Source organism: Carassius auratus, chromosome 38 (assembly GCF_003368295.1).
Source record: "Carassius auratus strain Wakin chromosome 38, ASM336829v1, whole genome shotgun sequence".
NCBI classification, from domain to species: domain Eukaryota; kingdom Metazoa; phylum Chordata; class Actinopteri; order Cypriniformes; family Cyprinidae; genus Carassius; species Carassius auratus.
The window spans coordinates 3,718,631-3,745,875 of record NC_039280.1 but is presented as its reverse complement, the minus strand read 5'-3'; the positions used below and the strand labels follow the sequence as shown (position 1 = coordinate 3,745,875).

General features: G+C 36.2%; 1 protein-coding gene across 6 annotated transcripts in view; it reads right to left on the bottom strand.

Moving 5' to 3' along the window:
- Window positions 1–27,245, bottom strand: part of LOC113056686 (fibroblast growth factor receptor 2-like) — a 48,139-nt gene that overhangs the window by 3,180 nt on the left and 17,714 nt on the right. For 3 of the 6 annotated variants that reach the window (XM_026223495.1, XM_026223491.1, XM_026223496.1), the window contains 11 exons: window positions 22,595–22,785; window positions 21,487–21,631; window positions 18,813–19,015; window positions 17,500–17,639; window positions 13,381–13,502; window positions 10,523–10,633; window positions 10,016–10,206; window positions 9,051–9,173; window positions 6,848–6,918; window positions 2,657–2,794; window positions 554–659 (listed from right to left, as the gene is read on the bottom strand). In XM_026223495.1, coding sequence (XP_026079280.1) covers window positions 554–659; window positions 2,657–2,794; window positions 6,848–6,918; window positions 9,051–9,173; window positions 10,016–10,206; window positions 10,523–10,633; window positions 13,381–13,502; window positions 17,500–17,639; window positions 18,813–19,015; window positions 21,487–21,631; window positions 22,595–22,785 — 1,541 coding nt within the window. Of the gene's footprint in view, window positions 1–553; window positions 660–2,656; window positions 2,795–6,847; window positions 6,919–9,050; window positions 9,174–10,015; window positions 10,207–10,522; window positions 10,634–13,380; window positions 13,503–17,499; window positions 17,640–18,812; window positions 19,016–21,486; window positions 21,632–22,199; window positions 22,339–22,594; window positions 22,786–27,245 lie in introns of all 6 variants that reach the window. The other 3 variants (XM_026223494.1, XM_026223493.1, XM_026223492.1) reach the window with 3 other exon arrangements.

Below are 27,245 nucleotides of genomic sequence, written 5' to 3'. Positions count from 1 at the left end.
GCTGTATTTTCCCTGGTTCATTCCTCAGACAAATTGGAGCCATTTTCTCTTTGTGGCTGGTATAGAACTATTTGACGAGAGGAAGAGGGGGGTTTAGGTTGCTGTAAATGAGTGTTGGATTGAACTCTCGCTGCTCAACACAAGGCAGCTCACATTACTAAAGACCTTCACATCTGTGAGCAGTTTAAGACGGGGGGAAGAAAGCAGAGGCACTTTATTACATTTCTAAAGTTCAAAACGGCGAACGAGAGCGGGGCTTTTGGCATCATCACTCTTCCACGGCTCAATCCCCCCCTTCGACAAGTTCTGACAGATTTCCATCCCTCAGCCCGCCACACGGATATCACGGATGGCAGCTAGGGAACGGAAAGAATCGTCTAGTAGGGATCCATCTGACAACTGAGCAACGTTAGCACGGATCTTCACGGATCTTGCGAAATGTTGCGAGCCGGAGCCAGTGTTGGCACAGGTTTGATGGATCCCAGAACTATAGGGAAAGCATGAGTGGTTTCGAGTGTGTTTATGCATGTGTGTAAATGTGTGCACGCCTCACCTCGTTGGTTGCCAAAGTGAGAATCCGGTCCAAGTCCTCGACCAACTGTTTGAATGTGGGCCTGTGGGAAGAGATCGCATGCCAGCAGTCCTTCATCATCATGTACCTGGGAATAGACAACGTGACATCATTTATTTATTTCTAAGCTCTGTTTTGGAAATCAACCATTTGTGTGAACAGACATGCTCAGGCGAGTACTCGTGCGCTAAATACCAGGTTTCCATGAAAGGGAAACTGTAATTTTGTTGCTCATGTACAATCTCAAAACTAATGCACACGTCTTATTTTGGCAGCAAGTCAACGTGAAAGTCTGTTAGGTCACAAACACGTTTGCTTACAGGTATTTGTTGTCAATTTAGGATGTGAAGGAGCTCTGCGAAAGGCCATGAGAGCACGATTAACAACTTTCACTGTGAAATTACTATCTGTTGGATATTCTGAGAAACTGCAATGCATCTTGATAGTGCTGGGAAACTAGCTTCACATTGACATAAACAGCCTTTTACTATTTTACTTTTATAATGGGATGTGTTTCTGAGTAAAACAGCGGGAAAAAAAAACAGATTGATGCTAGCTTAACTAGTTCACACTAAATGCAAGCTAAAAAATGTTTGCAATGAAACAGCTAAATGTAAGAAATTAGCTTAACTAGTACATACACACAAATACATGCAGGTCAAAACAGTGATTAAAACAAACTAATGCAAAACTAATTGCAATAATGCAGTAAATGTATTTTTTTAAACAAGAAAAAAACTAGAAAATTAGCTCAGCTAGTACATGTACACTACATCCAAGTCAAAAATGTGATTAAAACAGTTAGTTGGACACTAGCTTAACTAATGCATTGCTAAGCTAAATATAAACAAAAAAGCTAGTAGAAAATTAGCTTAATTAGCTTAACTTGTACATAGTATAAGATTAAAACTCTTATCAAAAATAGCTTAACTAAGCGACACAAAGACTCAAAAGACATAAAATGGCAGGAAAACAAAGAGATTAGTTGGACACTAGCGTAAATAGCTCTCTGACACGTTAAATAGAACTTTTAAAAAATGCAGCAAAAGTAACTGATTGCTTTTTGAAATAGCTCACTGACAAGGTAAATGCAAGACAGAAAAATAGATTTAAAAGTAGCTTAATTACTGACACACTATATTTAAGAAACAAATTTATTAAGAAAAAGGTGAGTGTTGGATGCCAGCTTGATTAACTCAATGATACATTAAATGCAAGTTATTTATTATTATTAAATCGCCAGATTAACTAATGCACTAACGATGTAAATGCAATTCTAACTCACTGAAGAGCTGAAGGCAAAATAAAAAAAATCTAAGTAAATGATTAGTGAAACACTAGTTTGATTAGCGCACTGCCAAGGTCAATGCAAACCAGAAATAAAAAATAGTAGAAATAAAATCATTAGCAGGACTGTACAAAAACTAATACTAATACATGGACACACTGAAATCAAGTAAAGATATGATTACTAAAATGTTAGTATGATGCCAGTTTAAACTTGTCAGTAAATTATTAGCAGTATGATAGCTTAACTAGTGCACTGACTAGATAAATACAAGACAATAAAAATTAGAAGAAAAAAAGATTTGCGCAACATCTGAACAAGTACAAAGACATACTAAATGTAAGCAACAATAAGGCAAAAATGGGGCGCTAGCTTGACAACGTGAATGAACGTTCGAAAGTTAGCGGAAGCTAGAGATTGAGGTTTATAAAGTTGTAAATATATATTTTTTCTTACACGAATGCTTCATTGCTTCAGAAGGCCTTAATTAAGCCCCCCCGAGCCATGTGGACTTCTTTTATAAGGTATGAGTGCAATTTTTGGACTTCAAATTTTGGGTTACCATCCACTCCCATTATAAAGCATGGATTAGCCTGGACATTATGTAATATAACTCTGATTGTATTCGTCTAAAAGAAGAATGTCATATACACCAGGGATGGCTTGTGGGCGAGTAAACCATGGGGTCATTTTCATTTTTCAAATTATGGCAAATGCAAAGAGATTTTATTGATCCATAAAAGATTCCTATTACATACAATGCAACATGAAACCTTTGAGAAAACATGGACACTCACAATTCGTTGGTGCAGTTAGCAGGCTTGTCCATGCGATGACCCTCTTTTAGTAGCTTAAAGAGCTCCTCGACAGGTATTCCTGGATACGGAGAACCACCGAGCGTGAAGATCTCCCACATTAAAACCCCGAACGACCAGCTGAAAGAGACAGACACACATTCATCAGATCACTTCACCAGAACAACACACAACAAACACTACTCTCGTGGTTCATATTACACATTCAATCAGTGTTTTGACTGTAAATACAGTGCGAGTATATTGGCATTTGACAATCAGCATTTTGTTTAGTTGTTCTCGATTATTTAACAACAAATTCCAGCCTCTTCGGTGGTACCATTACTTCACTATCCCCAAAATTTGGATGAGGAACACTCTGTGAAATGAAGCCTTTCCAAAAATCCCAATTTGATCCATTTACAGTAGTGATATTTGTTGGCACTAACAACACAGTTGCTGTTGAGGTCTCAATGCGGTCTTTCTGCCAGCGTCCCGGACTGTGGGACCACTTTTACACGACTCAAATGGCTATGAACTCAAAGCTGGCTTTTGTCCTCTATGGAACGCCACAATGACACATATTGTCCAGCCAAAACAAACATTAGTGCGACCCACAGGAAACGAATGTCCAGAGGGCAGAAGATTGTAGCGGGGAATGATTTTTCAACACATGCCAATTCCGTGTTGCTTCATCTAAGAAGAGGAGGGAAAATAAAATACACAAATGATAAGAGTTTCCACAGAGAGTTTCTGACCTTTGACTCATCATATGCGAGTTTAAAGTTCCCAAAAATAGGCCAGGGGACATGCAGTGCCAGAAACCCTTATCATCTGCATACGCTTTTATTTATCCTGCTGAGTTAGCAAAAGCATTTCACAGTCCCAGCGGTTATAACGGTTTGAAATCAATGCGTTACACAATGTGCTTGAGAAATACATCTCTACAACTATACACACAGGTTAGTAGAAAAGAAAAGAGGTGAGATTTCTTTAACATCTCAATTGCTTCTCGTAAATGGCAATGTTAATCAGTGGAGAGCAAATTTGAGACTTTGGTGTAATCTCCTGCTTCTCAGATGTTTCTCCTGAGAAAAAGACTCAAAAAATGCCTCAAAACATGCTCCAATACCAACATTCGCAATCAGTGAGATCTCGATATGAACTCCCATATGTCTCACAAAGATACCAAAGCAATTACAAATTCTAATATTTCTCATAAAGATCACTGTAAGTTTCTATTCCCATGAATGAATGGTAGAGTAATACCTCTAGTCTAAACAACTCTTGTCTCATTTATGTCTATTTCTATTTCTTCTTTAGGAGAAACATCGGAGACTGAGAGAACTCTTCAAGTCTCATTAGCTAAAAAGAGCAGCATTTGAACAACACAGTTTTCCTCTGGTTGTCCTCTTTTCTGTTGACCCACAGCAGTCACAACACACAAAGCAAACCAAAAAGGCTCTCTCTCTTTTCTCTGCATGTGTTTGTTTGTCTTCTTCTCGTTTTTATCTAGCGCTGCATCTTCTCTGACATGTTTGCCAAATTCATCATCTCTATTCAGTCACCCCATGTAACCGTGGCCCACCTCCCCATGATCAATCACTCACACTGAGAGAACAAAGAGGTTGACTGCAATGTCCTCTTGAACCCTTGCGCTTCAATGCAATAGGCCACAAATGGCTTGTGTGCAAATGATACAGCTGTATGCTAGACCTTACTTGCTAATTAGCAATGAATGAATGATACATTTCACTTGAAAATTTTCAAAAAATTTCAAATGGAAATTTGATTTTGCATAAAGAAAATATTGGTCAAGGAAATAATTCCAGAATGCATAAAATAAAATTAATTTTCAAAAAGTAAAATAATCATTCAATTACTTGTTTTGTTTAGTTTTTTTTTTTGTGTGTGATGATATTTAAACCCAGACATGATCTTGACACATTTCATGGAATGAACTCTAAATGCTATCTAGGCAATAAAGGCAAAAAGTGGCCCAATTTTATAGGGTTAAAAAGGCCAAGACCTTTCTTTAATCTAATTCAGCTGACCTTGCATGAGGCCGGATGAACCTCAACCATAAAAGCCATCAATTTAACATCCTGAACAAACAGGAAATTCACACACATGCACCCATATTTCCATTTTTGCAAACTCTGCAGCTTACATCCCATTCCCCTGGGGTCTTGTTTTTCAAAACATGCCAATATTTATTATAATTTATGTATTAATTTAATATGATGTCATGTATGTATCATGTCTGCCTCTGAGCCAATCAGAAAGCTCAGGTCCTTAGTGACTGATGATGCATAATTAGACAAAACATTCAAGCGTTTGCCATCAATAAGGGTCTCTTTGCTAATGATTAGATTGTACAGCAAAAGACCACACAAAGAGAAGGCAAACATGACAAAAGATAATGAGCTGCAAGAGATTACACAACATATATAATCAGGGGTGGACAGTATGACCACATTCTTTTATGATAATATCTGTTTTTGTACATTCCAATGGCATTCCATGAAACACTTCACAAATTAGTAATTTGGAACTTGATGGATGCAAACCAAAAGATCAGAATAGTAATAACAAATGAATGTAGGAATGACTTCAGCCTGTGCATGCAGCCAAAACTAAAAAACATCCCACAGAGGTCGCATGAAAAATCCAACATGCACCAAAGCAAAACTTCCGTTTCATCTCTTTAAGAGACAAAAATAAATAAATAAATGAATAAATATGTGAGCTTAAAATGAAAGGGAACAAGCATGCACTAGCGGATGAATGCAAACACAAATGACAGATTTATTTAGACTTTCGAGTCTAAGAAAAAACAATGAAGTAGAGAAGAGCTGGAGTGAAGGGAAGATAGAGGGCCTTTCCGTCGGGGCTCTGGGAGGTGAGAGTCTGGCCCCTCTGAAGGGCTTTGAAGCTGGGCAGATTAGTAACACGGCACTGGTCGCAAGTCTAGCGTGAAATCTCTCACTTTTTCGCTGTAGTGCTGGCCGCGAACAGCCCTTCTTCTTTCTCTTCTGCCAGACAATAACACTTCCTTAACTTTCCATCACTCTTGCTCCTTTTTTTCACAAGGGAAACAACTCTTGTACCCCTGAACTCACCTGCCAGCAGTTCCTATTCTTTCCCAAACTACTCGTTTTACACAAACACAGAGCCACTCCAATCACAGTAGAACTGTTTTAGTGCACTCTCCAAACCACTTCAGAGAAACTTTTTACATTTGTAGAAAGAAAAACAGCCTTAACAATATCATTTAGACTTGGATCCATAACAACTTGTGCAAAACCAACCAGACACTCCAAAACCAATGAGCAGAAATAACAAGCCATCATCACTAGATGCAAATGATCTGTTATAATTGGCAACACAGTTGCACTGATGTGTTAATATGCATTCAGGTTTAATGTATTTGTTATTGCTTAGATCTAATAAATAATAACCCCATCTGGACAGCCTGAATCCCTGACAATATATACAAGAAACAGCCAAAAACTCTTCTCTTTTATGTATCTCTTTTCTTCTCTTCCACTGCATTGTATGGAAGCCTGTTTCCTCCACTAAACAAAAAAAAAAATTAACTATGACTTTTTAAATTTTTTCTCGGAATAGCGATATAAACTTGCAATTCTGACTTTTTTCTAAATTCAACTGTGCATTATAAAGTCCAATTCTAAGGTAAAAAAAACAAACTTATTTTCTCATGACTGTGAGACGTAAACTCCATTACGAGTTATAACGTCAGAATTACATGATATAACGTCGCAACTGCATGTTATAAAGACATAATTGCGTATAGAAACTCACAATTGTGAGGGAAGAAAGTCACAACTATTTTTGAAAATGTATTTAGTGGCAGAAAATGTTTACTTTTTCTATGCTTTCACTATTTCTTAATACTTATACTATTCTGGACGATGTTTGAAACTTTGTACTGCAAGCAATTCTGTGTTTTTGCATCATTCAGATGAATTGCTTATGTATTCTTCATTTGTGAGTTGCTTTGGATAAAAACATCTCATAAATGAATAAATGTAAATGTGCATGGACTAATGTGGAATATTAAGTTGTACACATCAACAAAAGAGCAATAAAATCCTGTTTTTCACGACATTTCCCCTTTAAAATGAAGAAAAAAAATCACACAACAACGAAGGACATAAACGACTGACTTACACATCGCTCTGGTGCGTATAGACTCGGTCGAACAGTGCCTCTGGAGCCATCCATTTCACCGGCAGACGACCCTACAGACATCAATAGAAGCAAAGGTCAAAGACAGGCAACACAACCAACATCCAGACACTGTGACACTCACATCTTCATCTGCACCAGACCCTTGTTAGCCTGGAATTTCATTAAGCCCCGAGCAGCCAATAATGATTGCCAATTAAATCTTGTTGGGACGTTTCGCCAAACTCTAATTTCCCCCAGGAGTCGTTGTGGGGTTATAAATTGGAGCAAGTGGAGAAGATACAAGAGTCAATGACATTTGGAGGAGGACCCTGAGTTCACAATCTCCTGGCTCACTGTGTTTTATTTAGACGGGGTTGAACTAGTGTAATTGAATCTAACCCCAGCCATTAATCAGTCATCAGTATCTCTCAATCTGGGCTTTGCTCGTTGTTTTAATAATGGTGAACTATGTTTAAAATATTCATGGCCAGATCTATGTGACCTTGATAAGAATGGAGAAATAAATCAAGACTAAAGCCGCAATGATGATAAACGTATGGAAAAGTTGACGCTTACATTTACATCCCTGTTGTAAAATCCAAGTTCTACCAGTTAAAGACAGTCAAGCTGGGTTTTTAAACAAGGTTGTTGGTTTTCTACTGGTCCAACTAACTCTAATCAGCATAACCTAGAAGGTCAGATAGTTTGAAACATGGTTCACCAGTTGGAAATCCAACTGATCAACCATATAAGCCAATTAACCTGCATAAATATCCAACTAGACTCATGCACAATAAGACTAGGAATGTTTATTAAGAAATAAAATTGGACAAATTTTGATTTCGACCCAACTAACGACCAACTAGAATTACGCACAATAAAAATACAAATGTTTAATAATTAAATAGGGCTAGTTTTGCTTCAAATCGAACCGATCAACCATGCATGCCATCTAACAACCATAAACGCCCAACTAAAAACCATGCACAATAACACTAGGAATTTTATTAAGTAAATAGGGTACATTTTGATTTCATGTTGATCTTTCCTGAACATTGACCCAAACATAATGATGATAACGATGCTATCAATATTCACACTGCCACGTCTGATGACTTAAACTCTCAGATGAGTGAATTACAGCCTAAACAAGCATCAGAGACTGGCTAGAGACTGGTATAATGGTGGGAATGCGAGTTACAGCTATGCTAATGTGTTTAGGTTTGTCACTAACATTTCTTTCTCATGAGCTTGAACAACAAGCTTTGGAATAAGAGAAGAGGGCAGGCCCAAATAAGCAAAGAGCTGAAATCACTTTACACACCGACTGCCTGGGAATCTGCAAATCATGCCAAGACTGGCAAGAGGGGTGGGGGGGGGGGTTGTGGCAGATAAACAGAGGGAAAAGAAGAGAAATGAAAGAGAGAAAAGGTAAGAGAACAAAGAAAGAGATGGCAGGAGGCTGAAAGGAGTCGACCGTGAATATGTCTGTATAAAGGGCACTTCAAGACCCAATGAGATCTAAATCATAGCCACTTAACCCTGACAGACTTAACATTTAGTAGACGCATTTCATTTCATTTAAAGTCTTTCTTACCAGAAAATGTGATCGAAAAGTACTGAGGACTTACTATTCAGACTAGTGTCCAATCAAAAGGTCTTTTTTTTCTATCTTTTTTTTTTTTAAATAAATAGATGAATATTTTATTCAACAAGGACACATCAAAAATTAAATTGATCAAAAATTACATTCATTGTGTTGCAAAACATTTCAATTTCAAATTAATTGTTCTTTTGTATTTGTCGATTTCTAATACTTTCTATTAATAAAAAGATCCTGAAAAAAGTATCTTGGCTTCCTTAAAAATGTATTAATAATAATAAAACAAATGTTTTTGGGGGGACATAAAAAAAAGATTTCTGAAGGATAATGTAACAGTGTAAACTGGAGCAATGGCTAGAAATTCAGGTTTATATCAGATATTTTTTTTTGGTAAAAGTATATTAAAAAAGAAAACAGTTATTTTAAACTGTAATAATTTTCATAACATAACACGTGTATGCCTTTTTCTCAACTTCCTATTTAGGTGTCGTTACATGGAATATCTATAAATATCGACAAAAGAATGCATAGTGGGATGAAAATCAACAAGAAATGTGTTTTATGGTAAAGAGGAGTGTCTCCTGATGAAACGAAACTCACATTTGTGGTCTTTTTATAGTAATCTATGTTGTGGACGTCTCTGGCCAGGCCGAAGTCTGCAATCTTCATAAAGTTGCTTTCCGTGACCAACACATTCCTGGCAGCCAGATCCCTGTGTATACACTGCCATAGAGATGAAGAAAGATAGAGAGAACATAAATCAACACAGACAAAAATCACACACGCAGACACAAACACCACAAAGCTTTTAGGTGCTTTAGGGATAAACCGCAGGGCGGATCCGCATGTGAGCGCGTCTTAGGCTCGATAAGGACAGGAACACATTCCAGACGGGAAGAGGAGCGTGATGACAGTGTTTAGTTAGCTAGTGAGAGCGTTGTGACCGTTGTGCACATCTGCCGTGATTCATTCAATAACTGTCTGAAAAATGTTGCATGAATCGAATAATTTTTTTTTAAAGTGCATGTCAGAATAAACAGCCTTAAAAATGCTTGAACGACCAAACTGTTCAATTGATATCCTATAAACAGTTTAGCAAAGCCTTCAGCATGAAGTCTGGTCCATTTCTGTTTATAGACAGCTCAGATTTAGCCGCTTGTTAACTTTTTTATTTTTTTTTTTTAAGTTAAGGGACTAGTAGATGTGTCATCAGATACTCTGAGAATGAACCGGAATATACAGGTGTGCACAAACAAAACCCTTGAATAGATTTCATAACGTGAACCTTGAAACTATCCAGCAACTTGTTTCTTCAACACTGTTACTGAACTAAACTGAATCAACTCTGAACTGAATTGAGCTGAATTATGACACTGTACAGTTTGCTGCATAATTGATTAATTTTACATTAACACTGTCATTATTCCTGTTTATTGGTTCTGCGCTAAGGTGTTTAAATAAAAGTGACTTGATTAGTAAGATCAGAACTGAGCCTGAGACCAGCATCATTTAAAGCCTATTTAAGTGCATTTAATGGTATTCATATGGAGTGCATGTGCAGATACCTTCTGTGAGGCTAAATACTCCATGCCTCGAGCTACTTGATAAGTGCAGGACACCAGATCTTTGAAGGTGAGAGGCTCATCTGAAACTCGGGCAATATCGTATGAGTACTCCATTCCTGGGGGCCGCCGGGCCCTTAAATACTCCCGAAGGTTTCCCTTCGATGCATACTCTACTATGACATATAACGGACCTGTGAAAGAAAGAGAGAGAGAGAGAGAGACTGTCATCCCACTGTATTTTTATGAATGAGAGCTTAAATGAAAACTGTGTCATCATTTACTCACTCTCATGTTATTGCAAACGTGTGCATTGCTTTCTTATGTAGACCACAGAAGAATACACTTTCATAGTAATTTTTATTTTTTTTATATACTATGGAAGTCAATGCTAACTGTTTGGTTACCAACTTTCTTCAAAATATCTTTTGTGTTTAACGGAAAAACATACAGGTTTGGTGAGTAAATGATGACAGATTTATCATTAAAATGAATGAGACTTCCTCTTACCGTCCTGTGTGCACGCTCCCAACAGATTGATGATGTTCTTGTGCCGGCCAATCATCTTCATCATCTCCATCTCTGACACCAGGTCAGAAAGATCTTTCTCTGTTGCATCATCTAAGAAAGGTTCAAAATAAAACACAAAATAAACCTAGTGTTCACTGTGACCACTCGACGAAATGTAAATCCCGTTTGTCCTTCCTGATTCCTGCTCACCACACTGTAAAAGTGGGAAAAACTTATTTACAGAGTTTGTAGCATAATATCCATACACATATACACATAATGCAATGGTATTATGAGTGGTGTGTTAGTATGCTATACATGAGTAGATTGGCCGGACTATCTGTCTGTGTGGTTTAGTGTTACACTGAAGAGCCGCCACACAGCTCTCCTTTCATTGCCTCACAATTAAAAAGCGCTTCTTCTATTTAGAGTAATTACCTTAGAGACAGTCGGCTTTTTATTATGTGCCTGCTGATCACTGGAGCGAACCTGACACAATCCACTGACCACCATTCCTGTCTTATCTTACTCCAGTCTCTTCTGCTAAGAATGCTGTGCGCTCTTCCCTCCACAACAGATTCATCAACGTTTTAAGACCTTCTCTAAAAATGGTTTTTTTGTGGATTCTGTTGAATACTTTACTGTAGCAAAAAAACATGTTAATTTAGTGTTATAAATATACTTTTATTTTATTTATTTATATTTTAACCTAGCTTACATTTTTCATTCTCGATTTAGATTTAAGTTCATATTTTAGTCGTTTGGTTATGTCCTTTTTCATTTTTGTTATTTGATTATTTTTCTATAAATCTTTACTTTTTTTATTATAAACAGTTGTGCTGCTGTAAAATTGTATATATATTGTATATACTTTTTTGGGGGGGATTTAAGTTTTTCATCTGGTAGCCTATTTATAATTTCAGTTACCAAAAAAGATGTTTCATAGTTTTCCAACACTGCCGCTTAAAAAGATATTCCTTCTAAAAAATGAAAATTCCGAGTTTTATGAAAATATCTTGAACAGCCACACAACTGTCCACACAGTGAAAAGAGTCTAAAACAACACTGGACCTGATTTATTTCTCTCTATGCACAAAAAACACCAAGATATTCTTTAAAATATCTTCTTTTGTGTTTGACTGAAAAAAGAAATTCAAATGGATTTGGAACAGCATCAGTAAATAATGCCAGAGCGTTCATTTTTAGGTGAACTTTCCCTTTAAGCTTCTAAATGTGTTCTGTCTTGGGCCAGTAATTAAGGCAGGTGTAAGTGATGAACATGTTCTTCATTCAAGTGTTTTCTCCCTGCCCCCTCGGCCCCCTCGGCCCTCTCAACATCCTTTAAAACTTCTTTTGAGCTGCTCCCTCCCTCCCCCACTCTCTTCTCTTTCTTTGTGCAGGTGAAGAGCGAGAGCTGTGCAGCTGGTGAGCACTGGGTCAGCTATGTGGCCTCTTGACCCGAGCTCTACCAACATCACTCAGCACCAACAAATAACCCTCGCAGGCCCCTACAGTCAGGACCTCCTCTCCCACTTTCTCCCTTTCTCAACATATGCACATTCTCAGATCATAACAATACCGTCACTAAAACTTGCACCCAACTCAAACACTCTTAGCTTATGTGAAGAAGTTTTTTATATCTGCCAGAACAATTAATCATCTGATATTTAGCCAATTTGAGATAAATGTGACATTCCAAAATCCCTCAAAATAGATATTAATGATACAATTTACATTTATTTTGACAAAAAAAATAATAAAATTAATTTGCTTATACTAATACTTAGAACTCAGAATTAAATTAAAATAAAATAAAAATAAATACATTTTATATTAAAAATGGTTTAATGTATAAGTATAAATAACAATATCAAGGGCTAATAATAATATGATAATTATTATTATATAATATTTATATGGTACATTTATATACACACACACACACACATGCAATGAAGATAAAAATTCATATAAATAACAATCCATCTGAAATTAATTTATATAATACAAATGTAAAGTAATACATTTATGTAAATTAATATATTACTGTGCTTATAAATTATAGACATAAATATAATATTATATTATATTATATAATAGTATATATTATAGTTTCCTACACTCTGAAAAACAAAAGCTGAGTTGAGGTGTCTTTTCGTGTTCCTGGGATCACAACACACTGCTCTTTTTATTGAAAATGTTCCATCTTTTCACTGATATTTTAGTCTCATAGGGTCCATATGAGAATATTATTCTGTCTGCATTGCACTCTGCCTGTCCGTCTGTTGTTTTTGCGAGATTTCTTTAGCTGTGTGCCTTGTCTGCGCAGGTAGACATTATTAGAGCTTTCTTGACATGTTTGCATCCCTTCATCCCGAACCCTTCGCTTTCCTTCGAACACTCCACTCTGTCTTCTACATAAAACAGACTAAACCTCCAGTGTGTTGTTCTGTAGAACATCATGTGTGATTTGTATCTGCCGAGCTTTGGTCTTTCACTCGAGTGCCATCCGTATATGAGCCAGTAGCTTTGTGATTCAACATCAGAGAAACAGCTCCCTTGTAAAAAGCAATGTGAACCATTCGAAAGGTGAAGCCCACATCAATTTATGAGCTGATGAGGTTAAAAGTCAAGTAATTCCCACCATCCTACATCTGATGGAGCCATTAGTGGCGAAATGTTTCAAATAAATTCAAATAAATGCAAAAATGGACCAGTTACACAGAGTTGCAAAGACCTACATGATTAAAACCCTTCAGATCTTGTTAACATGCAAGTAAACGAAGGCTAACTGTTGATTTAAGACATGCACCACAGCACAGTTTTACTCACACGGAAATTAATCAATAAATATTTACCTTTCAGCATCTTGACAGCCACCGTCACGGCCTCTTTAGGTTTGTCTTTGTCGATGCCCAGAGCTTCAGCCATCACAACCTGCCCAAAGCAGCCCTCGCCAAGAGGTTTACCCAGAGTTAACCTGCACAAACCAACACGAAAAAACCCAGACATTACAGAGAAACCCAAAGCTCTTGACAGACGTCATTTATGCACATTTGCATGAGCATTTCAACCCATCCAGAAAAATGTTTTCAGTTTCCAGATACGATTATGATGCCAAAAAATGCTGTCTAGTTTGGAAACATGTTGCATTTAACCGTATATCAGAGCTGCAAGTGAGCGTGTTGTGTTTACTTAACTCGTAGGTGTTAAGTGGATGCCCTTTGCCTTCCATTGCAAAGCTTACATTAGACATTAGCGAGTGTGACAGCCGAATGTCTGGCTGGGAGATCTAGAGTTACAGTCCTCTGGAGTGAGCAACAATATGCCTTTGGGGATTTAGAGACTTTCTTAAAGTGTGCAAGAGAAGGCTAGACAGAAGGGGTTAGCGCTTGACTAGCGCGCTCTGGTCAAGTGCAAAAAAGATTAGAGCATGTTTCAGGAGAGTGTTGTAACGCATACATCAGTGTTTTATTTCGGTGCAGAATTGCAAAGACATTTATACATATAAAGAAATATATATCATTTACACATACTGTATGTATATTCTCTGGGAATATCAAGATATACATTTATAACATATAGAACATTACCTTAGTAATATTTGTATATGTACACGTTAATAATATCTATATAATTATTTTTTTAATGTGGTATTATATGTAGCAACCATACATGTCAACAATATATTTTATGTATATATGCAACTTTATATAACATAACAATATATATATATATATATATATATATATATATATATATATATATATATATACACATAATGTATGTATGAATATATATATATATATATATATATATATATATATATATATACACAAAACAAACTGTATGTTTATATGTCTATCTTTTATATTTATTTACCTAATATCAATACGTATAATGTATATACACATGATATACACATGATATATTTATATATATATATATGTGTGTGTGTGTGTGTCCAAACATTATACATAATTATATATTATACATATATAATACATAATATTATACATAAACATAAAAAAACACTGTATATACATAATACTTCAATATTAAATACTAAAATATTTTGTTTTATTTATGGACCAACTCTCCTTTTGAGAACAGCTCAAAAAATATCTTAATTTCATTAAAAAGGAACTTTTTTTTTCAGCTAATTTGTCCCCTAATTAGCCCTAGTTTGGATACAAACACCCCGTCAAACATTAAAACACAATCACACACACTTCATCTTCATCCCTCACGATAACTGTGACATTTGACCTCTTGCCCTGCCACTGGCCCCCAGTCAACCTTTGATTGGCAGGAGCTGGGGTCTGTCCCCGGCCCCCTGCAGCACTGGTCTATGTAAACATTCACACCCGCACCGCGGCCCGGGGCCCGGGGCCGATCTGAGGCTGAGATAACACAATCCCCCTCTGTGCCGTCCGGTCAATGGTGGCCTCTGTCTACTCCAGCCCACCACAGATCATCAATGTTATGTTTATCCTCCACGCCGACCGCAAACGCTAACATTCCACAGTTTTCAGCCCGGCGTGTGCCCTGGGGCACGTCATGCAGAGATGAAGACAGCAGACCAAAAAACGAAACTTAATAGCTTAAACTGTGTGCTGATAATAAAAGAATATCTATGTATACGTATTAGATTATACAATAGATTAATTAATTGATATATAACCAATTTTATAATTAATGTTATAATTAATAATTAAAATAATTGTTTTATTTTATAATTATTATTTTTTTAAAGTAAAATTAAAAAAATTAAAACTGTATATGACAGTACTGTTAAAACATTTTTTTAAATTGATTTTGAAAAACCTAGAATTTATGTTTCCAATAAAGGTTATCAAAATATTATGTACAGTAAAACAACATTGTTATTATTTATGATATTTAATAATAATAAAAAAATACAAATGTCACTCTTCCAGTAAAATCAGTTAATAAAAATATTGTGTACAATAAAAAGTACAGTATACAGTTATTTATAATATATTAAATATTTTATATAACAAAAATATTTAATAATGTACATACAAGACTGTAAAATTATGTTACAAATTTCTAAACATCTAGAATTAATGTAAAAATGAAATTACTTATAATATATAAATAATAAAAATTCACTATTTACTGTTGTTAATTGACCATTGAAAAATGTAGGCTCTAAATATTTTCTACTTTCAATATTAGAAATGTAAAAAGAGACAGAGCGTGCAAGAGAGAGAGAGAGAGAGCGAGAGAGAGAGAATATCTGGCAATATTGATATGGTTACCAGTTGAAACATTTTTTGTTGGAAAGGTTTCTAACAAAATCTTTTAATCCATCTCGCGCTCCTCACAAAAACACGTCTTAGCTTGTCTGCCCATAGGCAACAATTCCTTTAGTGGGTGTGAAGTCAAAAATATATCAAATAGTTCTTCCCTTCACCTATAGAATGAACATTACTGAACATTAGTCGAGAACATGTAAGGACTCTTAAATCATGAACAGCTTAATCCAGCAAAAACTGAGAAACTCCACCTTCACTTGTTGAGTTCCAACCATTCATTTAATAAATAAAACTAGAGTTTGGAGTTGAATAATAGCATGTTAAACTGCTTACAAATCATCCTTGAGACAATCAAAGTACTAACAGACTCCTATTTAACCACTTTTTTGTTACAGATTGCTTAAACAGGCTTTCTTAGTCATTAATTAGGAATCTGTAATGTTTTGGCAACACCACAATAGTGGATCCATTGTAAACCTCCAAACGATAACGGAAGCATTTCGTAAATATTAAGCACGACAATTAAACATTAATCTGAGAGTCTGAGTTCCTCTCATTAGTCACACGATCAATCGAGGACACAATGTCAGAGGAGAACAGAAAGTTATCTGGTAGCCACTTGTACATTCCATTATATAATGAGAAAAATATGTGTTTGGTTTCTCGAAGAATAATAACGTCTACCGAACAGAGGCCTGTGTTGTGTTATGAATGATTGATAGTACATTGCGCCTGCATAAGTCACAGGTTAATAATTAGACATAATGGGATTGTAAGCGTATAAGAAGATTAGCTTCACATCACAATGATTTACAAGTCAAAAAAAGATGCAAGATTATGCTTTGAGGTGACAAACGCGAATCGACTCACTGACTGACACCATGGAAACAATAGCTACGTTTGACTTTCTCGCACCTTTATTATGTGATATTTTTAGTAAAACATCAACCAAAGACTCGTTACGTTCAGTGATTTTAACGAAACCAACGTTGAGTTTTGTTTATATTTTGGAGGTTGAGGAGCTGTCATGTCCAATTACTATTAAGCATCTTCAGGTTATGTTAATAAAGTAGGCAGGCATATATATCGCTATATATATTTTTTTTTGTGGCTTAAAAGAGAACGCGTTTGCATTTGACTTAATTATGGGCTTGTTTTTATTTTATGCTTTTTTCTAGCAAAAACATGCCAAAACTAATGTGTAATCACTGTGATGTCTTGCACCTCAAATGCTGAAAAAAACCCAACTCTGAAATGCGTTGGTTTCGTACACACTGTATAAAATTTCCATAAATGCAGCGGTCACTACACTATTTTTTTTCAGGAGTCAATTCAGGTCACTCCCGAAAAAAGGTTAAGGCTAAATGCAATGCAGATTTGTATATTGGGCGTGCACACATAAATATAGCAAAACTTTTTGTCACATTGTATTGTAATTTTCTGCATTATTGTAAGGGGTAGGTTTAGGATTGGGGAGGTATAGACATTAATAAAACACAATCTAATAGGGAAATAATTTTTATTATATATAAATATATAGTTAGCTTCTGGTTTTATCAGTATCGCTTCTAGAAACTAGCCGGTAAAGCTTCACTGCATGTAAAGAACAGGATTAAGCACTAAACAAGCGAATTTAGCAGCCTTGTGTATGTGGGAATCATGCACCAGGTGAATTTGAAGACTGAAATGGCTCACTTGTCTCTGGAGAACTCCCAGCGAGGGTCCTCAGGGAGGTCGTACTCTGGGATGGGGTCGTCGTGGGCGGAGCTACGGCGAGTGGTGATCCTGACCAATGGTGTGCTAGAGCTCATGGAGGAGCTGGAGTCAGACGACACCTGTAAGGAGAAAGATGGATGGCTGATAACCTGAATCTTGAAGACAGCACCAGACATTATTAACACCTGCATGTGTGTTTGTGATTGTGTGCATTTAGCAGCTCAACATTATCAGTAAAGGCTGTGACTTACATGACACAAATAATAGCATAAAACATAGAGTAAGGTATCAGGCTTAATTGATTATACCTACACCTAAAAGCCATGCATTATTATAATTTTTTTGTTTTTTGCTTTTGTTCTATAATGCATCATAAACTTTCTGTTTCAAAGAATGTTTCCAACTTACCACCATATAGCATACCTTCAACTTCTCAACAAAAAAAACTTGACATGTTATTCAGAAATTTATAACACAGGCACTGCTGTACAAAACTAAAATTTACTAACTTTATTAAAATATTTGATCTAGAACAATAGAACAATTGTTTATATACATACATATATGAACAATATAATATCTTAATATTCTATTAACATTCATATACAATTTAGATTATAACAACTGCTCTATTATTCTGTTATACTCATAAAACATTTAGATTATAATGAAAAAAAGAATACAAATAATATATATATATAAAGTTATAATCAAAAATATAAATTACAAATAATAAAAGTAGTAAAATAGAATTATCTTCTCTATTATCTCAGTCTCAATTATCTTTATATAATACATCATATACATCTTAATATTGTAAATGTCAACATGTTAAACCAATAATTGAGACTATATGTGAAAATATGTTTACATATAATGTAAGATCATTAGAAAACATTATATATAAAATGTATATAATAAAAGGTATCATCACATATAAAATATAAATATATAAAGTCATATTATGTAATTATATTATCAATTATCAATGGCTCAATTATCTTCATACAATAAATTATGTTAAAATATCATGATTTATTATATATAAAAATACATTGAAATATATATATAAAAAAAGAATAAAAAACTTGATTGGATGATTTTAAGAATCATTTAAGTAATAAATGTCCAAAACAAGTTAAATGACAAAATGTGATTCAAAATAAGACACTGGTTTGAATTACTAACCATAAATCATAAAATAATTAAAAGATAAATCATTCTTATATTAGTGTGTGTGTGTGTGTGTGTGTAGGTATGTATAAGTTTTCTAGAACTCTTTATCTACTTTCTGTTACCTGGCGGCGCAGAGGGATCTGTTTGGTCAGCTTGTGCACTGCCGGCTGACTCCCGAAATCAGGCTTCTTAGCCGACGTCCTCATTCGACAAACCACCACGATCACCACCATACAGGCGATGAGAAAGACACCTATGCAGTAGATGGCGATCTCCACATAGTCTGGAGGATAGTCCGGCTCGATGGCATCTGGCTCAGCTGTAGAGCAGCGAGAAGGATCAGAAAGAAGTGAGGCGGCAAACTAAGAAAGATTTCAGACTCTTCTCAACACATACAGCCGAGGAGTAACGCACCAGAAACCTTAATGTTGGACACAGCACAAGACGGTTATGAAGGACATTAAGGTTTCCAGAACAAGATGTTCTGCCAGTGATAACAAAACAAGAGAGGAAAAGTTAAAGGTGACTAAAGAATTACAAGATGAACCAACACACACACAAACACACACACACACTTTACATATTGATCAATTTTAAACTATTAAATGTTCTACATACAGTAGTAGTTTTCTTGATCAGTCAGATTGAAATATAATTTAGATGTTCCTCATGGTTAGCTCATTTAAAGTGCCCCTATTATGGATTTTTGAAAAAGACTTTTCAATGCAGTGTGAATGAAGTGAATGAAAACATCCTGCAAATCTGAAAGTGCACCGTGTATAAAGTTAATGTTTCTTAACAGAAAGAGTCGACTCTGAATCATTGAAACGAGTCGCTTTTAACGCAAATCCCAATCTGTTTCATGTCGACATCAACATGAAACTAGCATACTGCCCACCCACTTTTTTTTTCACGTTGGTCTGAATGAAAATGCAAATTAATTCTTTGCCACTAGGGGCCGCTTTTGGAGCAGTAAAATATCGATTTCCCCTGTAACGCTGAACACAAAGCAGCACTGCGCTCACAAACACTGCTTTATCAGGCATTACAGCCAAGATGAAATGAAAATGAGACCAATCGGACCAATCACGGTAGATTAACGTCACGCAGAGGAGGGGTTTCAAAAATGAATCGTTAAACGAATCGTTTGGGAGTCATTGAGAAAATAAGGTAAAAATAAACGCATATTATAAGACATTTTAAGTGTTTTTTGACCTTGCATGCATGTCAACCTGTTGTTGGGGACTCTCAAAATCAAAATATGACCCTTTTATTACCCATAATAGTGGTACTTTAAATATCAACTTAAGTAAGAGCTATACATTTAATTTAAAGAGCAGTTGATATTAACACACGTGAGATTTCTGGTTTCTTCGAAGAAAAATCTGAGATCTAAGCATCAATTTGATTTCGGTTTAATAACTGAGATATTAAAGAGATCTCCTTGGTGATCTTTCTTTCAATCACAGTATATTTCCTGACATTCAGTGGGCCCTGCAAACATACTCACGCTCACAAAATGGTTTACATATGACCACGGTATCAAAGCACTTCCTGACACTTAAGGTCCTTCAGAAATGCACACTTCATGGCTACGATCACACACAAGCACACACCGCACACACACACACAGTGACTTCTATCTGTCTGACCGCAGACCAGTAAGTGGTGCCACTTGCGGTCAAAGACTGGGTCTGTTTCCTGGTCAGGAAATGGACTCTTATTAAGATGCAGTTAGGTGCACGCTGTTGCATTATGCATGTTAGCATGCGCACAGGATGCTGTCTTGTGCATGACTACAGATAGCCTTGTTTTAGAAAAACTATGTTGAATTCACTAATATTCAGTTTAACCTGTCCAAACTGACCGAACCTTTCTGTTCTAAATCACACTCAAAAACACACACAGGCACAGACAGAGGTTGTGAAGTAGCTCAAATAACTAAGAAAGTCCAGCATGTGAGAAGGTAAGCAAACCTTGAGACTTTCTTTAGAAAACAAAGCAGTTATTAGAGCTGAAATGGAAAAAGACTTTGAAACACATAGGACATATTTTATCATTATTAACACCCTCATGTCATTTTAAACACATCTGATGTTCGTTCATCAACAAAACATTGCTCGTTTCTGTACAATACGGTGACCATACAGTTCTTAACTCATGCAATATAGTCATATGTATTTTTTATAGTCATATGTATATGTACAAATTCCCTAGGTCTCCCATTCGAAATCTAACAAATTCTTTGTTACATCTGGACATTTTTTTATAAATTATACGGAAAGTCGGTCAAACTTTAAAACAACATGAAGGTGAGAATTGTTACCTTTCCATCAAAACACACATCTTTCCAAACATGCAACCATTAAAATGTTAGTTGAAGAAGAAAAATATTAGGGATTCGGAGACACTTGGGTGCAGGTTTTTTTTTTTTTTTTTTTTTTTTAATTTAAATTTGTAATTTTATTATATTTATATAAAGAAAATGACAAAACACACTCAAATTAATAAAATTAAACAGAAAACTGAAATATAAAAATAGCATGTAATTAAAAAAAAATCTATTATTAATACATTTATAAATATTTTTTTAGATCTGTAATTTTAATGTGCAGACATTTTTTTCTTTGTTACCAATCTATCAATGTATAATATCACATCTAGTACAATGCTACTAAAACAAGCACTGTTGAGCACCGTCCCAAGTGCCTCTTGTTCCCTCTCAAAGACCAATGGTGCGATATCAACCAACGTGGCTTTGACATAAAGCAGTAGAGGACGAGTGTATACCTGGAAGCACCGTCAACCAAGCAGTGTGATAGGAGATCCCAATAGAGTTACCCGCCAAGCACGTATACTCGCCCGCATCCTCGAAAGTTACATTAGGCAGGTGGAGCACCTCGATCTCTTTATCCGTAGTGTTCACACCTGCCGTCTGAGAGAAACAAAGCAGGAAACGCAGGAGAAGAGGAAGATGGGAGGTAGAGAAGAAAAGAAAAGAAACAAATCAGACCCATAATACCAAGAAGAGAAAAGGAGACTTTCAATGTTGTACTTCCCATCTACGCATTACACAGATGGTAGATGTTCCACTTCAGGAGAGAAAAGGATCGTCAAATAGGAAGGACAGGATAAAATCGTAAAATAAATGTAGATCTAAATGAAGACTCTGTACCCAACACAGGTGAAGCCACTAGGTGAACACAAGTGAAGAAACATGGAAAACAAGCCGCTGCCTTTTCGCCAAGATACTGAAGAAAAGCGATAAATCAAAGTAGGAGGGAAACTTGAGACAGAGCAAAACAGGAAGGCAGCGGCAATGACAGACCAAAGGCTTGTTTCCATGGCTGATTGGGCACCAGAAAAGATCCACCCAAAAAATAAGAAAAACACCAAACCACACCACAACGGCTCAGCGAAAATCCCAGGATCCCCACAACCCTAAACACCAGAGAGTGGAAGGGGACGCCGGGGGGGGATCGGCGTCTCTGTCTCGTTTTTACCTGGTAGGACAGTGAGCCAACCGGACTGGCTGACCTGACCGATATAATTGGACACTTGGCAAGTGTATTCACCAGAGTCCTCTTCCGTGACGTTGGTGAGCACAAGCACTTCCACGTCCGAGCTGTTTATGCCCGAACGCTAGGGGGCGCCGCAACGAGGGACAAAAACACACATATGGGAACCTGTTATAATCTCACTTACTCTTTAGAAGAAAAGAAGGGAGCACCACCCATTACATGGAATAAGATCTATGAGAATATCTCCTGAAAGAATGAAGTGTTTTTGCATCTTCTCATTCCTTCGAAATCAGCTGCATCAAAACATTAAAGTTCCACCAAAATAGTATAAGGATAAATACATGGGGAAAAAATAGGAAAATGTAAACCGAGCCTACCTTCAACACCCGGACGTAGGGGAGTCCATCAGGACCGTAACGGCTGCCGTTCTTCATAATGTGCTGCAGCCACTGGATGTGAGGTTGAGCGTCACTGTAAACTTTGCAGATGAACTTAGCGTCTTCTCCGACTTGCACAGTGACGTTGGCTGGAAGGCCTGCCTGAAGAATGGGCCGGTGAGGAGAGCGTTCTGACAGACAGGAAGAAGAATGAGCATCATTATATTAGGATTTACCAAGGACACAACTGTTTCACTCTGTAAGGTCTTTCTGAGTGAAGTTTTATCTTCACCAAGGCTGCATTTATATGCGCAAAATTACTGCTATTTAAAATAACTGTTTATATTTTAAAATGCAATTTATTTCAGTGATGCAAAGCTGAATTTTCAGCATCATTACTCCAGTACATTGATACATGATCCTTCAGAAATCATTCTAATATGTTGATTCGCTGCTCATTTCTTCTTACTATCAATGTTGAATGCTTAAAAAAAATATTTGTGGAACCTAGCCCAATCTGCATGGTAAGATAGTGAAACTATATGCGTACATACAGTGTTCAGATCACTTCATCTACCGTCCTATTAGGCTGCTGTTAAGACTTCACTAAACAGAGGCTGTTGTGCTATCTCTGCTGATAAGAACTGAACAAACAGATGAAGAAAGGCAAAATAAGACAGATGTACAGTGTCCACCGTATCTCAGCGGCAGTTCCTGCAGCGTTGGCGTATCAGAAACCTTCATTTCATTTCAAGTTTGTGAGCAGCTAAGTTTCCTATTATTTGAAAAAACTGACTGTTTATAAGGACATACAATTTTTAGTGTTAGTTTAGTATAATTATTTTTAATAGTTAATTTTTTTTATTTCTTTTGCCACTATGTGCCGCTTTTTGAGCAGTAAAATAATGGTTTCCCCGGTAGTGCTGCTTTATCAGGCATTACAGACATGATGAAATGAAAATGAGACCGATCGGACCAATCACTATAGATTATCGACACGCAAAGGAGGGGTTTGAAAAAAATGAATCGTTAAACGAATCCTTTGTGAGTCGTTGAGCAAGTAAGGTAAAAATAAGTGGTCAAAGTTAACTTTAATAACCCTGCTTTGGCAGTTAGAACTACTGCATCACGTTTTCCAAAGAAAAAGGGAAAAAAAATAACACAAACTAAACAGACGAAACCACATTACAAACACACACCTCATTGTCTTCACAACACAACATTACCTTTGCCCTGTAATTATGACACGTCTCCTGGTTACCCCGAAATACACAGACACACAGATGTGGAGAGGTCAACCCTTCACAGACATGCAGGGAAGGTTTGTGCGAGAAGTAAGTGGATTTAGGATTGAGGGGCACAAGAGGGGACACAAGAAAAGCTCAAAACAATTGTGCAAAGCAGAAACGGAGAGCAAAAGAAAGAGGGGTTGGGGTCAAGGGATGCAGAGGATAAAGGATGCCCAACAGATGGGCAGTGAAAAGAAAAGACAGACAGATGAAGAAGAACAGATGAGAAACAAAAAAGTGGAGAGACCAACTTTGCTGACACAAAGATCTAAACCGTACAAGTATATCCAAGGCTGGAAGAAAGTCTTCCTTTGGAGATGCTAGCAAAGTATTTTAAACTGATTGTGTTTAGGGTTGGCTATCGAGAACTGGTTACAAATTTCTAAGACTCGGGAGATTTGATAAGACAAGCAATTACAATTCAGCTTTCCAATTCATGTGTGTGCATTTCATTGCGATTTTGAACTATTTAAGCACCAGAATATGGAAAAGGAAACTAAATCTGGCACTTGCTTACTTTCTTTCGCATCGTATTTTGCTTAGATGAATACACAGAATCATAGGGCTGTGCAATTAATCGAAAAACTGTTTCAATTTCAATTTTTTTCCTCCAAGGATTATGAAAATACAATAATCGCGATAAAACGATTATTGCGCCCCATTCTGCCCCCTCTCCAGTGCTGCACTTTCATTCCTCCATAAAAGTCGGGTTTCATGTGCTAAGCATAAAATTATGTAACGTGAAGTGCAAAATGGGACGTGCTTGATTTATTGAAGTATATTATATTTATTAATGTTTTTAAAAGCGTGAAAGAGAACCTGCGCTGCTTCTCAGGAAGATAACGGAGCAGAACACGGACATCACAGGCTCAAGGTGTGCGCCTAAATGGTAAAATACACACACAAATTTTTTTTTATGTGTGTTTAGTGATTATTCATGTATACCTTCGTCGGTCATGTAATAAAAGAATGTCTTTAAGTTGAGAATTAAATATGCATGTAACAGTAAATTCTGATCTGTGTGGTTCTTAAAGTGACAGCAGGCTAATATTCCTGGAGCAACTATGTGCTTAATATTAATCAAACGACAAAAAAACTAATTCAAAATCACACACTGCTCTTGAGTGACGGACTTTTGTAGCTTTGATAAAAAACAAAGAAGGTTAATTCCTTCAGTGAAGATCTTTCCGTTGTTTATTCATTTCTGTAGTAGGCTGTTAGCTGCTTGACACTTGCGTAAAAAAACATTAAAGCACAGTCTGTTTCATTTAATTTTTTTATTCTACTGAATTTGTCTTTTTTATTACAGACAGTTTAATTGTTTTCAATAAATTTGAGGACATTTTTTTCCCTTTGTTTATTTGTTACTAATAAGCTAGTTACTTAATACTGATTATAATATTGACCAAAATAATTGTGATTATGATTTTTGCCATATTTAAGACGTCTTATAGAATTACGTTAAAATGTCACTGAATGCAAATGTGAATGTGAATGTGAATGCAAACAACATTTAAACTGAAAATTCATGTTTAGAATTATATTGGATTTGTGCATTAGGTCTTAAAGTGACAGCAGCGTAATATTCCTGCAGTTGTTTGTGCCATTATTGTTTACCAAAAACTCACTGATCTCGACTTAATAACTTTTATAACTTCAATAGGGCTAAATCTGTATTTCATTCTAAATAAATTGTGTTATTTTAAATTTGATTTCTACTTCTGTACCTCTTCAGTTGTATTTATTTGTGCATTTATTTGTGTGTAATTAGTTTATTTGCTCTTATGTTGTTACTGAGTGTTTAATTGTTTTAAATAATGTTTGAAATCTATATTAGTAAGTCTAGTTGTTTTTGCTTTATTATCTATACCTTATTGGAATCTAAAACTTTCAAACAGAATCAGAATCACTAAAAAACAAACCCAACTAAATTGTGTCAGTCAATATTGTCACAATATTGCTTCCTCAAGTTTGTTAGCCACTACCCTTACCAAAAAACCTTTCCAAAAACCAAACTGAAACTAGGTTGAAGGTCAGATTCTCCTCTAAAAACCTGTTGAGTCAACCTCAAGTTAAGCCAAGTGCCAGTCGCTCTCCCGCATTCTCCACCAAATCACAATCGATCAATTACATCATTAGCCAGACATTTCCAAGCTGATCTGGCATCCTGAAGCAGGATTGTTGAACTCTAGATAACTTGCTGACTTAGCATACGTGGAGCAAAAACAGTCAGGGAGGGGTTGCTTGGGCTGTGGCACAGGATTGGTTGAGAGAGAAATCAGGGTGGAGATGAAATAAGTTAATCTTGCCAACTTGGTCTGGGTGGTTTGAAAAGTCGATCACTAGAGATATTGCTATATGCATGGTTTATTATGCAGAAGATTTGTTTATATGGCATTCAGTGCAGAGAGCTACTTCATATTATTTACACATGAACAAGATTAAGGTAAAATGAGGTAAATGCATGAAGTAATAAAAATCAAGATGAGTAAAAACTTAAATTGAATTATTGTGATTTATCTCCAAACTCTAGTGCCAGTGGTAGTGGATGGTGACCATGCGTCCTGAGCTTAAATATGTATATAACGTGTGCACAAATTGGTAGAAGAGGCTATTGTTGGAAGAGAGCTACAGCAGAAGTTTCTGGAATCTGGCCGACATCCACAATAAACAGCGATAATTAGAGTCTTTCTGGCTCTTTTAAGTGTCAGCGCTTTGTACTTTGTCCAGCTCAGAAATGCAGGCCAGTTAAGTCTGGCGCAACTTTCATTGACCTGTTTGAAGGGTCAGCGAGACTCCTATTCTCTCCCCTGACCTTCTTTTTCTCATCTTCTCATTTTCACAGACTTCCCAGGTAGGTTCGTCTGACATTAAAGTGAAAAACAGCAGCATTATGCCTTCCTCTGCCTCTTTTCTCTCCTGCTTTCTCTGTGATGAGAGTATTAGACTGAGCCAGACACAAAAGGGCTTTAAGGCCATGCAATAAAACAGAAAAGAAAAACAGAGACCCTCTGAAAGACTGCTTTTACTTAACCCAGAACAGGGGCCCTAAATAGGGAGCGTGTAACATATATGTGTGTAAGCCTGGTGTGTCTGCGTTTTCTACGTGTGTGCATGTTCTTGTGCAGTTGAAAATGAATCTTTCCAAGTATTTTAAAGCTGCATTATAGCATAGACACATGCACAATACATACAATAACACCATGTATGGCTTTAGAAGACTTGAAATATAGCTCACACTTCTTATGGAAGAAAAAATAAGAGGTCAATCAATATTATTTTTTAATGACTGGCAATGATTTGTTTATATTTTAGTATAGTAAGGATGCATTCAATTGTTTAAAAGTGAGAGTAAAGTCATT